Source organism: Sturnus vulgaris, chromosome 5, assembly GCF_052056855.1.
Source record: "Sturnus vulgaris isolate bStuVul1 chromosome 5, bStuVul1.hap1, whole genome shotgun sequence".
Taxonomy (NCBI): Eukaryota; Metazoa; Chordata; class Aves; order Passeriformes; family Sturnidae; genus Sturnus; species Sturnus vulgaris.
Genome location: NC_142247.1, coordinates 46,043,122 through 46,056,690, shown reverse-complemented (window position 1 = coordinate 46,056,690; position 13,569 = coordinate 46,043,122). Strand labels below are relative to the sequence as shown.

Below are 13,569 nucleotides of genomic sequence, written 5' to 3'. Positions count from 1 at the left end.
TAAGTGCATATAAAATTTACCTCACATGCTAAAACATCCTCTCCTGCAGTTTCTCCATTCTTGGAAAATGGCAAGTTAATTCCACAGACAACAAAGGCAGGTCACATGCAACTCAAAAAAGCCTCAAACTTTCAAAAAGAGATGTCCTTATTGCACATGGGTGGACAATAAGTAAAAAATGTACCCTACATATGCAGTTTCAGCAGGACTGCAACTCTTTGGAAAGCCATATGTCCATTGTTTCCAGTCAGGGAACATCTAGTAAAACCACCAGCTTCCCAGGTATTCTGGAAAAATACATGAAATCCTCAAAATCCACTAAAATCCTGGAAGGATCATCCATGTCAGGATCATCCTTTTCAGTATTAATATGCAGCTTTTAGGTGAATTGATCAGACACCAATATCATACATTCACTTTAAACAAACAGTATGTCTGCACTGCACTAGCAAGTTGGCTGTGGCAGCATGAGATTAAAGATGAAAAGCCACCCCAAATCCTGCAAGGTCCTTGTATATATTCAAATGTTCACCAGTAAGTGTAGAAACAGAATTATACAAATAGCAACAAGGCTCTATCAGGATCATTCCACATGACTGAGGAGATGACGTAACGTATTTTCACCTTACAATGAAAAACTTCTGCCCTGAAAAAGAACTGCCAAACCACCACCATTATCTCTTTTGAGGAAATGGTGGCATTTAGAGAAATCATTCAGAAGAGACTCCAGTCCTAGTACACAGGCTTGTAATCCTTGGTAGTACTTCTAATAGGATTAGCTGCTGCATCTTTTTCTAATGTGGCATCATCCTGTGCTTCTGCTCATTTCTAGGTGGCTGAAAGGCTCTTCTGTCTATTCCAACTGATGATGACCTCGCTTCAGTTATTCAGTTATTCAGTTATTCAGTTATTTTTACCATTATACAGCATGACTTACATGCTTGGACAAGGATTCCTCTATGTTTGTAAAGCTTCTACTACAATCAAATTCTGCAATGCATTCAGCAACACAGGTTGTCACAAGCAGACAGTAGCATAGCTAACTGACACGTTCTCCAACTTGGCTGACACCAAACCACCATTTGGTACCATCTGGAAGCTGTTGAGCTTCCATAATGTTTGCTCACATCTGGCCTTTTTGACAGTTCAGAAAGAACAGATGTGATTACCTGCTTCTGAACATGGAGACACGTTGCACAGCTGTAGAGATGCTATGGACCAAAATGCTGCTTTCAGTTTTATAAAAACCTGTAAGTATTCATAATGAATACAAGAGTTAGTCACGGTACTTGCTGCAGCCGAAGACACTGTACATTGGCACCCATGATGCAACCTCAGGTGCTCTGCCAGCATGTGACATGTTTATTCAGGATTTACTCAAACACGAGATCTGGAGTCAAAGGAAAATCTCTCTTCCCACTGCCCAAACTGAATGCTTCCTTTGTAATTCTCAGTAGTAAAATCTGGCTTACAGTATCCATCTAAGATTTTTTTTTTCTTAACCAAATACTTTGCCACAATGAGTATACAGGACATAAACAATGCAATGCACTTCAATGCAATGCCTAACCTTTTGCCATAGCATAATACTGTCATGTGTTTTGATCTTTTACATAGATTCTGAGTTTGCAATCCAATGCTAGGCAATACTCTTCTGCCTGCAGTACATGTAGAACAGATGGTCCAAGCCGTATTTTAAGCAGGCTAACAATTATACAATTCCCTTCAATTACTGGCATGGAAAGTGATGATCAGGCTCGTTCCTTCTCACCATCTATTGCAACAAACTTCCGTTTACCTCTGCCAACAGAACAATGACTTCTAGGCACTCCTCCTTGGTAGGCAGGAGGGAAAGATGCAGCAGCACTGTAAAGGAGGGGTGGTGTGAAGTGCTCATTGCACACTGACAAATAAGGTCATCTAGGGTGTGCACAGTAATTTCACTAGGTTTGCTGCTCTGGAAGATTTTGAAGCTTTTGTTGTACATAATCATATCAGGAAGAAATTGAACTACCTAAGCTGGTTTTGCTTATAAGAGACTGTTATCCATGCAAGTGCTCTGAACCAGGCCCATTTGATACCCTCATCATTGCTTTTCATCTTCACTTTCTTGAATTGCACATGATTACTGGTCTTATAATGCTATATATGACATTGTTGGGGGTTGAATTGTTCCGTTTTATTTCTGTGGAATTTTTCCCATTGTTATGCTAATTATTTGTGGCTACACCTTAGTAGTAAAAGTTTTCTCTCGTAGGGGTGTGGGGACAGGGGAAACACCAGAAAAGGAAAGGTAGGACAGGGGCCTGGGCTCTCTCTCACTCACTCGCTCGCTCACTCGTGGAGTCGGAAGAAGATGGCTGGGGCTCCTACCTAGCATCCTAGCATCTTCCCAGCCATCCCAATGCCGGGAGCCACATTCCCTGCTGTCAAACATTGCACTGCTGCCTTCCCACTTCATCCTACTACCTCCGGACACTCTGCTGAGCACCACGATTGACATCATGAGGGGGAAATCGCTCCTCCATCCCTCTCACACCTGGGCCGCTGCCGCCATCACCCAGCCCTCTTCAGCTGTGCGGGACCTGCCCTGCCCACAGCACTGGTAACTGAGTGCAGGAAGAGGGGGCTTGCAGCCAAAAAGGACTGAAACTGAGTTATACTATTCCATTTTGTTGTCATTTTTTATAGCTGTTTTTGTTTCTTTTGTTTGCCTTGTAAGACATGTTAGTAAAGAACTGTTATTCCTACCTCCCATATCTTCTGCCTGAAAGCCCCTGATTTCAAACTATAATAACTGGAAGGGAGGGGGTTGCACTCTCCATCTCAGGAAAAGAGTTCTTGCCTTTCCTTAGCAAATACCTGTCTCTCAAACCGAGACAGACATGCTTACTCATCTGCATTGCTTCGGCATTATTATTACAGACTATTTCCACTGGAGTATTATTGAAATGACCAATATCAGAACAACCCTTCATTTTCAATCCAACATGCAAATGCATCTGTATGTGCTATTCCCCAACTAATGCAAAGTCAGTCTCTATTTCCTAGTTAAGACAATGCTATGTTACAATTTGAGGGTAAAAAATCACGTATCACCTCACCCATAATTCATTACTTATGCCAACCAGCAAACTCTGAATTAGTTAGAAGTCTCTGGAGTCTGTTCTTTCCTATGTGTACTCCCACACTGCTAATAATATTAGCATAGTCAGCATCAGAAGGGAAAGCACAAAAGTTATTTCCAGGCTTTTTATGAATTCACATTGGAACTTGCCTTCCCTCAGCCTATGGAGGGGAGAGTCCTGGGACTGCCTCAGGACTTCAATGCTTTCTGCTGTTGCAGGGGCAATCCCGGGTACATGCCTGTCCATGCTGCACCAGCCACTCTACATATTTCTTGGCATCCACCTATCTGTGATATGGGGTTCAGGAAACCACTGAATCCTAGAGATGGCTCAGCAAAGGGAGCAGAAATATGCACACTTTTACACACAGGCAGGCATAAGATGAAAAAGAAAGGTTTCTTCTCCAAAGAGCTTCCCTTAGATCTCCAGTTCTGTGAGCAGGAGCACACGCAGCAGCTGAATTCTAAAGAAAACATTACACTACTGCTGTTTTCTAAATGGCTGGTCTGGATGCTTCTCTCAGGCTTGCTGTTGCAGTATCATGGCTGTGTGAGCCTGACTGGCAGAAGGGTCAGCTGGTGCATTAACACTATGATCTGCCCTGCAGCCTGGAGAACTACAGGGATACTCAACGTAGCACAAGAAAGCTTCAAAGATAACACAGATGCTCAAATTCAAGACTGGGTATATCTTACTGTGACAGGATGAAAACATGGAACAACTTGCAGATAGGTAAAACTGAAGAAATACCATGATTAATTTTTCTTCAAGAATAATAGCAGCATAGTAAAGCTTCTAGTATTTTATATATGAGCAGACTTCTTGCAATTTTCTACTTTTTGGTGTATGCAAATAATATTTTTCAATGAATAAATAGCATGGAAAATATATTCTCATGAGACCTATGAACCTGGAATATATTCACTTCTTCAAAAAGAAAACAATACTAGATGACAGAAGAGATTTTTTCACAGAAAAATATTTGAAAGCTGAGAGAACTCTTAGTCAAAAGTTTTATCATTTATTTTCTAAATTACTATAATTTTATACCTTAATGTACATATTAAAGTAAAAAATATTTGCCTTCATTTCCGATATTGAGTCCCTTCTGTGAAAACTGCATTTTAACCCCCCCCCCCAAATGTCTAAATCTATATGATCAAGTCAAGTACTTGTTTCTCTTTTCCATCTAGTCAATATGTTAAGTGCTGCTGGAACAGGGCATAAATGGAACTGAACATAAAAGCAAAAAAACCCCAAAGCTGCTGTTATTGACATTTTCCTACCAAAACCATATATAATTAATAAGTAAGTAATTTGTACATTTGCTGAAAATATAGTGAATGCTATCCTTGAATGGATTTTCCCTTGCATGTCAGCAGAAATTCTGTAGAGAAAACATTTTGCTTTACATCCCAGTAGGCAACTCATAGCTTAATAAGAAATCACATAAAGTCAATTCTTTGGGAACAGAAAGCAATTTGTTATAGCAGAGACATCACACACTCACTCAGTGTTTCAACTCCTGTGGGTATGTGTAATTCTCTTAGTGCAACAAGAGGGATGTCAAGAGATGATGAACAGTCCATTCCTCGTTGCCCTTTTCATGACTGGCTGTTACTTACTTCTAAAACACCTAAATTTCTCTCTAAAACAAATAAAACCACATCAGTGAGGAGAGTTGAAGACGTGAAGCAGGTCACAACCCGCCCCTTGGCCTTCCCTCCCGCCCGTGGAGGGACAATCCCCAAACCTAGTTCAATTCACTGGGGACAAACTCCAGTCCTAGTTCAGAAGCCAGCAACCCACCAGTGGAAGACAAACTGGTTCGTGGTGCAGCAGAGCACATCTACAAGGCACAACATCGCAGTTACCAACAAGACTGTAAATTTAAAACACTGCCAATGCAGGCTGCCTTGGGTCAGCAGACAGGTTAATCAGTATAAATGTACAGGTGAAATGTTGCACCGTTTTCAGTGAAAGATAGGTATGGCTAAGACACCTGCAAAAAACTGTCTAAAACAGATTCAGATTAAACTGACAGCTGTTCTGGTTGTGTACAGGGCATTAGATGATCACCTTTTTATTTTATTTTTTTTTCCAGCTATAAGAGCATCTACAAGATGACTTTGCCATTGCAAAAATATTACCTAAAATCCAAATAAATACCTTCCACCAGTGCTTATAGACTAGAAAAGGTCTGCCTAGCCTAGGCATGGCACAGAAAAGGAAATAAGGGTGTTTTATGATCCATCACAAGCAGTGATATACAGGACATGATCACATAACTCACTGAAAACACCAGGCCTGCAGGACACAGCAGCACAGTTCACACCTGGGTTCATTGGTTGCCTATCTAAAACGAGCTTAGCTCTTGTGCTGTTTGGTTTTGGGTACTTTTTTTGTATTCATAGAATCCTTGGCAGCCAACACTCTAAATCCCAACTGAGGCAATCAACAGAAGTAGTCTTCAATTTAATCACAAATTAAGCATTATATTTGAAATTCTGTTTCGAACTAAAAGATCAGCATTTAATACAAATATCCCAAGCCTGAAAATCAAATAACCATCAAAAAGCCAGCTGCAGACAAAGGCTCTTAATTCTTAATGAAAGAACCTCACCAATTTCTTATCAGGAGAGTATTGGGAGAAACATATGTGATACAGTTATCAACACACACTACAGTTACCTCAGTAATTTCATTTCAGGAGTGAACACTGACTGAAGTAAACCATTATTACCTTCCCAGGGCTTAACATTTGCACCCCACAGCCTACAGTGCAGCTCCAGTGCTTCTCCAGCAGCAGCACAACCGTGCTAACAATGGCACGTGCTCAAGGTACCACATCCTGCTTGTGTCTGAATCCACTCCTTCTAGACAGGAGTAGTAGATAACATTTGCCAGAAAATTTTTAAAAAGTGTGCCATGGTGTAAAATCAGATTTCACATTAAAGAGCTTCACACAGAAAAGACAATAATGATCTCTGTAAAGTCAACTTAAAAGGGATGGCTACACATGAGGGTAAAAAAAAAGCTGTTTTGAACTTAGAGGAAAAAGTGGTCCATGGCAGCAGCTGTGTAATAAGCTGAGAGGTTTCTCCAGGCTAACTGTGGCAGATATGCAGACTAAAACAAGAGATGGGTGGCCACATGTCTAGATGCTTTTTCAAGCCAGACAAATGTTGGCGAGGGAACAACAGGCTTTTTGGTCCTCTGGCTAGTCCTGCTTGCAAAAATTCCACAATAAAAGAGTTTTCAAGCATGCTTTTTTTATCCTGTTTTGTTTTCTTGTATTTGCAATTGAATTGCACAATAGTGCCAGAAAACAAAATAAGAACAGATGTTGTACTCCAAATCCTCCCAAATATTCCAAGTACTATCAGCCTAAAATTATTCACATTACCTTGACAGATATTGTGCAAAGAAATCAACTTGAGTTATCTTAACACAAATGATGGCACCTGATTTTTCTAAGAGATGAGTCTATTAGAATTTTTTTTCAGTGAACACTTCTGAATTCTCTCTACTTTTTTTTTTTTTTGCTCTACATCAACGACTGAAAAAATCAGGCTAAATACAACCATTCCCTATTTATAATCCCTGAGCAGAGAAATTCAACTGGAGGAAAAATTATTTTTAAAAAATTTAAAAATTAAAACACTTAGCTTCAGTAAATATGAACTTTAATATATTATTTAATAGTATCCAGATTTAGTTAAATCACATTAATGAAACCTTCTACAAAAATATATTTTTATCCGTCACATGTCACCTTGCAGTAGAGTTGGGATAAAGATGCAGTGCAGAACTACAGCTTGCTCAGTCATGTAGTCTAGTGAAAGTGTATTTATTTCTTAAGCTAGCTGGGAAGTTGTAGTGTTTTCATCAATGGCTTTCTTTGAGAGTATATCTACACTATTGATCACTTAAAAATCTGCAACCACCAACATCCTTATCTTCAGATAAGAACCAGTTCTACCTTGAGTCACTGGCTGTGTTTCAGAAAGTTTAAGCATTTTTCTGCTTCCTCATTATCTAGGATGGCAGTCAAATTCCATAAACATTTGTTGGGTCCAGAGCAGCTCACTAAACTGTCAAAGTGGAGCTTTAAGAAGCCAAGACATTGGAAGGTAAAAATGAGCACAGTGATGAACAACTTGATGGTCTCAACCTTCACCTCTTCAGCAGATATTGCAGGGCTTTCCAGAGCTCAAACCTCCTTGCTTCCACACCATATCACTGTTAGCTTGAGTGGGGAATGGGTAGTAGAAGGTACTTTTGAGCTGAAGGTTTATGCCCATAGTTATCTCAAATTTATATCTCCCACATGAAACAAGTATCTCCTTTTGAAAATTTTGATCATTTGATAAGCAACAAAATCTTAAACTCGAGAATGGCTCATGCATCAGCAGTGAAACCCTGAACTCCTCTGCATGTCTCTTTTGACACTACTGATGAAGAAAAGACAGAGCCACACAACATTAGTCTTTTCTACGTTTCTGTCTGCATGGGATAAAGGCTTCATTAACCTTCCTTTGCTAGTAAAAGCCCTACTGTGCACAACAGCACAGAACTTTGACACTAATTTAGATTTATAAAACTTCTTCGCATAATTCTGATTAATTCACCTCCAGCTTCCTCTTAATTTCTTTTTAATGAGAAATTAACACCAAGAGAACTCTTGATAATTTGTGTTTCTTTGCACCGATGTGTCATTACTGACAAAAACAGTCTGACTGTTAGAGTTTCTCTGCTTTCTACAGTTATGAAAATGGATCAGGCAGGATTCATTACAGGATTGATTGCATTTCTGCATTTCAAAGCAGGAAAGAACCACTGGAAACAATTCTTGCCCTCATCACCTGAGTGACACAAGCAGAGAAACCTGACATGGTAGTATCTCCACCTATAGATTACCTTTTAGAAAGATATCCAGTGTGGCTTTGAAAGCATCACATGAGGAAAACTCTGCTACATGTGCAGATAATGTCTATTTGAATTGGGAGGAGGCAAGCCTTCAAGACCAAGATCTCATTATAGCACCATTATTACATTCAGAATATCCCTGTGATACCTCCAGTCAAATCACCTCCTAATGTTATTTCCCTTTGAGATTAAGAACTGTCTGAACTGCTTAGGTTTTTGCTATTTAAGACGTGTTTTGCCACAATGTTTTAACATCCTGTTGCTACCAGGTAAATTTTAGCAATAGCATCATTCAATCTCTTTTTTCCATTTGAGCTGTCATTTATTTTTCCTAACACACCTTGCATTGCCTGTCATGATCTACAGGTACTATATAAGTTAACATTTTAATTAACACAAGACAACAGTTTTCCTTTTTATGACATGGAGCTAGATCATTAGCGTCATGGCAAAACTGAAGCAATAAGGATAAGAAAAGGATATAGTAACGGGTGTCACTCCTTTTTAGAAAAACTGTCGTTCATGTATTAAAATAGTAGGTAGTGAATTTTCAAATATTTGAAATTTGGAGGACTGGGCCTGAGAACTTTTCCTAGTACTTGGATTAAGGAACAGATATTTAAGTTTTTAAGGGTCATATATGTAAATGTTTATAGAACAAATACAGCTGAATGATAATGCACACCGTGTCTTTCTACTTGGTAGTAATGAAGGAGACTCGTCTCTGTGTAGAAGATTAGGCTATCCTTGAGAAAATGAGATATGGAGGAGAAAAGTGAGAAATATGGAAAATGCAAGTGAATGCTTCCCACACATTTGACTTTTTTTCCTTTGTGCTCAGTGACCACTTATATCTTCGTGGTTTGCTTACTCTTCACCTTTGTGGAAAACCCAAATGGAGAAATGCTGATCTCTGGAAGATGGTAGTTCAAAATCAGGTTGGATGAATGCATTGCTACAAATGGTTTAAAAAGTGATCTGTCAATGACCCTTTCTTTTTGTATATGTCAATCTGATATAAAACTAAAGTTACATGGATGGCTGAGGGGGCAATTTAATATGCAACCTGACAAATAGGATGCACTGATTTTTTTTCTAGGTTTTTATAGTTAAAAAAAAAGTGCTGGTAACAAAAAGATAATTGACTTACTCAATATTCAGGATGAAAAAAATACAGTTAAAGCCAATGGGAAAGGAGAGTTAAAGAACTGCAAAACAAGTTGCTGGGTGATATTAAAATTCACCAAATTGCAGAAGTAGCAATGACTTTAGATGTCAATACGTATTTAAGATCCACAAGAATTTACTATTCCTGTAAGTGGGGGGAACATGAGGGGGAAAAGTGGCAAAAAAAGAAAATGAATCATGGTGGGGGGGAAAGTGGAAAAAAAGAAAAGGAATCATTCTGGCATTTCTTGGCTGCTAACGTGTGCTACGGAACTCTCTAATCAATCTCTGTACTTATTCCCCTAAGTTTAATATATGCATAATGAACGAATGGCAAAGAGGGATGAAGACAGATGCCTTCATTTGCATGAACTAGCCTATTAGACAGTTAAGCTTGCTGAATAAATCACCGCAGTGAAACAAGAAAATACCCAGCTGCAAGAATCTACCTATGTGATTTCTTTTCTCATCTAAATTGTCACCATATCCCACTAAATTAGCACAAAAACTGAGATGGCATCATATTAGCACATAGTGACATGGCACATATTAGTCTGTGAGACAATAGGAACATTTCACATCCTCAGGTCACTTCAAGAAGGTGTTTGCAGATTTTTGCAAAAATATGAACGTGAGATAAACATAAGAAGCTTATACTATCCCGGAGCAGCCTCATTATTATAGATAGGAAAAAGGCTTTCCTCTGTCAAACTTAAAATATGACATAAGTTTCACATGAAAGCTTTTTGGCTCTTCTTTCAACATTTACTCTTATTTTCCAGAAACTTTGGGTGAAAAGGAACAAAGATTACACCTACCTTCCTCTCAAAAACCATTCAGACATACTTACTGTATATTCTGGTTCACCTCTACTTCAAAAACACATCTTGTCTTTTGGGTCTACTGCAATGTCCTTCTCTTCTTTCAGTGACCAAGAGGTTAAAACAGACAGGAAAATGTTTATATGAATTGAACAGATAGCTAAAATCTTCAAATAGACTGAAACACATAAAGATTCAGCTGAATACTACTACCTGGAGGATTTAATGACATCTTTCATTCCCAGCACAGTGCAATGTACAGAATCTCAACAAGGATGCAAATGAAGAAACTGCTAACACAACTCAAAGCATGCTTGTTGAAAATACTTCTTTTAAAGTAAGATTGTCTTTGAAAAAGAGACATAAATAAAGCCTTTAAATAAAGGCTGTGCTTAAACAGAGGGAAACTGCAGCATGAGAACATTTCTTCAGGTTGCTGACTCCATGCAAACAATTCACAAGATGTGTTTGTCTCCATTTTTTTCCCCTCTTCTTTTAAAGGATATACTGCCAGCATTTATTAAGGAAATATTTAAATTCTAAATTATTTTTAGTTGACAAAAATCACTTAAGGAACCTAGCAAGCCGTTCTCAATACAGAGGCTACAGCGCAGAGATCTTTCACTACCATTGAGAGTAAAATTTGCTAATCAGAACTAGAGAAAAAGTTATGGAATTTTTACATTTCATATGGTTCCAGGTTGTAAAAAACTTTGCTAAGGTACACAAACAAGTGCATTCTGAAATTTTTTTCTTCACATAAATCAGTGTGTGGTGTTTTCGAAATGAAATAAACTTCTGCTCCCTGTGGTCTTACAAAATGTCTGTAAAAGAGTCTTTGCTTCAGTTTTTCTTTCCCTTCTTGAATTACCAAAGGCTGTAACAGGTGTGCACATTTATCATATTTTCCTCAGTGAAGACCCAGAGCTTATGATGCAGATAGAGATAATCAGCCTAATATTAGCTGCTACAATCTCATAAGATTGTTTGGTATGGATTTGAGTTTGTAATTATTTAAATTTTAAGTATCTATGCATTAGAAAAATATACGATGATGCCCTGACATCTTTTGATTCCCATGTTTTGACTGCTGGTCAACGATATTTTTATAGGGTAGTAGATATATTAAAATTTGCAGTGGATCAGCAAATAAAATATTCTAGTCTCTACTCCGATTTTATACACAGAGAAAACTGGGACTATAAAATGTATTTACAACTTGTGAAAAATACTCTAATTTCCCCAATACCTTTAACTCAGGCCATGAAAAGCATGTCTTACCATCCATTATAATCATACCCAGCTATCATTCTCATTCGCTAGCACTTAAGCTAGACTGACTTAAAACATTATCTTCTGTGGTGTGATTAAGTCAAGCTTCGTAATTGAATAGATGTTCCCATCCACTATATGCTCTCTATTGCACCGTTACCTTTTGTTAGTGGCTAAGGAAAAAGCCCTTGGCTTTTAATGGTCTCATCAGAGTTACGTACCATCCTTACCATAAAATCGCATAAGTTCCTTACTAGGTATCTGGGTTTGTAACTACAACTTTGTACTGACTTTCAAATATATTTCCTAAACTTTCAATTCCAGAAATAAATCTGAAATCTTTCTGAAAGAGAACATTTTTAATCACATGTGACTATGTTAAATACAAGTTATTTAGAAATTATTAATTATATGTAATTTTAGAAATTATTTATTATATGTAAATTTAGAAATTATATGTACTGTAGCATTTTTATTCTTGATAGATTTGATCCATTTTATTGCAGTCTTGGTATAATGGCATGATTTCCCTGTATGACCTCTCTCAAATTTTACTTCTCACTTTCCTTTACAGAAGCAGTATTTTGGGATTCAACAGTCACATAGTTATTAGGCATGATCACTCATAGTTCGGCAGTGATATCTAAAATTCAGGTCTAAAATTTTTCTATGAGTCTTTAGTATCTCAAAGGTCAATGCTCATTTTCTATATCATTTATCCAACAATTATTCAGGGTCATAGTGTCATATAATACAGGAAGATGGTCTTGGCAGAATCTTGTCTCACAGTTAACTATTAAGCTGGGTTCATTTTGCTTCACCAATAAAATCAATTAGCATTGAAGACTGACATTTGTTTCTGCTTGGATTGATATTTACAGTGTCCTTCTACCAATAGTTTCTGTGAATAAGAGCAAGGAAATCTCCAGACTTTGGCCTTGTTGCTATTTTCCCCTATTAAAATACTCCTTGTTTTGCTTCCTTGTACTCTTTTCAGATTGGTAATAAGGGAGACTGTACTGAAGAGCTTTCTTTATGTGTTTATTCACATAACATTAATGGATTCCCCAAACCACACAGACATACAGTGAGACAGATATCTGCAATTTGGACAAGGACAGTAAATAAAAAAAGATGACTAATCTGCATTCTCCTAGCCTGTATATCACCTCCAAAGTTAAAAATGTACCTTACTCTACCAATGTATAAAATGTGAATGGATGAGTGCACCTATATATAAAAAATCCCAACAGGTGTCCAGTAAATTAATTATGAGATTAAAGTTGCCAAAAGGTTATTTCGGAACCCTCTCACGTGATCAAACCTCTCACTGGCCAGAATAATTAATACAAACCATGAATATATAAAGAAGACAGTTTAGCACTGGCAGTACTTCCTATGCCTTTGTGTTAGTAAAGTAGTTACTGTCACTCAGATGCTTTTTCTTCTTTTGACACAATTCCCCAAGATTATTAGTAACAAAAGAGAGGACGGGGAAAGTCATGAAACTGTTTTCACAATAGTTAAAGAAGAATGCCTGGGAGCAGAGGCCCTTGAAGCACAACTTGATTACTTCAACAAAGGGAAGACTACATGGTGATTTCATAGTGAAATGACTATAAAGGATTAAGTGAATTTTGATGAAAAACAACTGTTGGGGGTTGAATTGTTCCCTTTTCTTTCTGTGGAATTTTTCCCATTGTTATCCTAAGTATTTGTGGCTACACCTTAGTAGCAATAGTTTTCTCTCGCAGGGGGTGGGGGATAGGGGGACACTGGAAAAGGAAAGGTGGGACAGGGGTTTGGGGTGGGCTCTCGCTCTCGCTTGGCTCGTGGAGTGAAAGGAGGACGGCCAGTGCTCCGATCTAGCATCTTCCCAGCCATCCCAGAGCCGAGAGCCACGTTCCCTGCCGTCGAACATCGCTCTGCCCCTCTCCCACTTCATCCTACTACCTCCGGACACTCTGCCGAGCACCACGACTGACACCATGAGGGGGGAATCGCTCCTCCATCCCTCTCACCCCTGGGCCGCTGCCGCCATCACTCCAGCCCTCTTCGACTGCGCGGGACCTGCCCTGCCCACAGCACCGGTAACTGAGTGCAGAGAGAGGGAGCCTGTGGCCAGAAAGGGACTGGAACTGAGCTATACTGCTGTGTTTTGTTGCCAATTTTTATAGCTGCTGTTGTTTCTGCTATTTTGCCTTGTTAGATATCAGGAAAGAACTGTTATTCCTATCCCCATATCTTCTGCC

The 13,569-nt window shown here is 38.6% G+C and overlaps 1 protein-coding gene across 12 annotated transcripts in view; it reads right to left on the bottom strand.

Moving 5' to 3' along the window:
* Positions 1-13,569, bottom strand: part of GRIP1 (glutamate receptor interacting protein 1) — a 348,068-nt gene that overhangs the window by 83,125 nt on the left and 251,374 nt on the right. Inside the window, exon 1 of one of the 12 annotated variants that reach the window (XM_088165623.1) lies at positions 1,170-1,368. The exons of the other annotated variants lie outside the window; for them this stretch is intronic. Coding sequence (XP_088021749.1) covers positions 1,170-1,353 — 184 coding nt within the window. The 5' untranslated portion in view covers positions 1,354-1,368. Of the gene's footprint in view, positions 1-1,169; positions 1,369-13,569 lie in introns of those variants that run through there. 12 annotated transcript variants of the gene reach the window in all.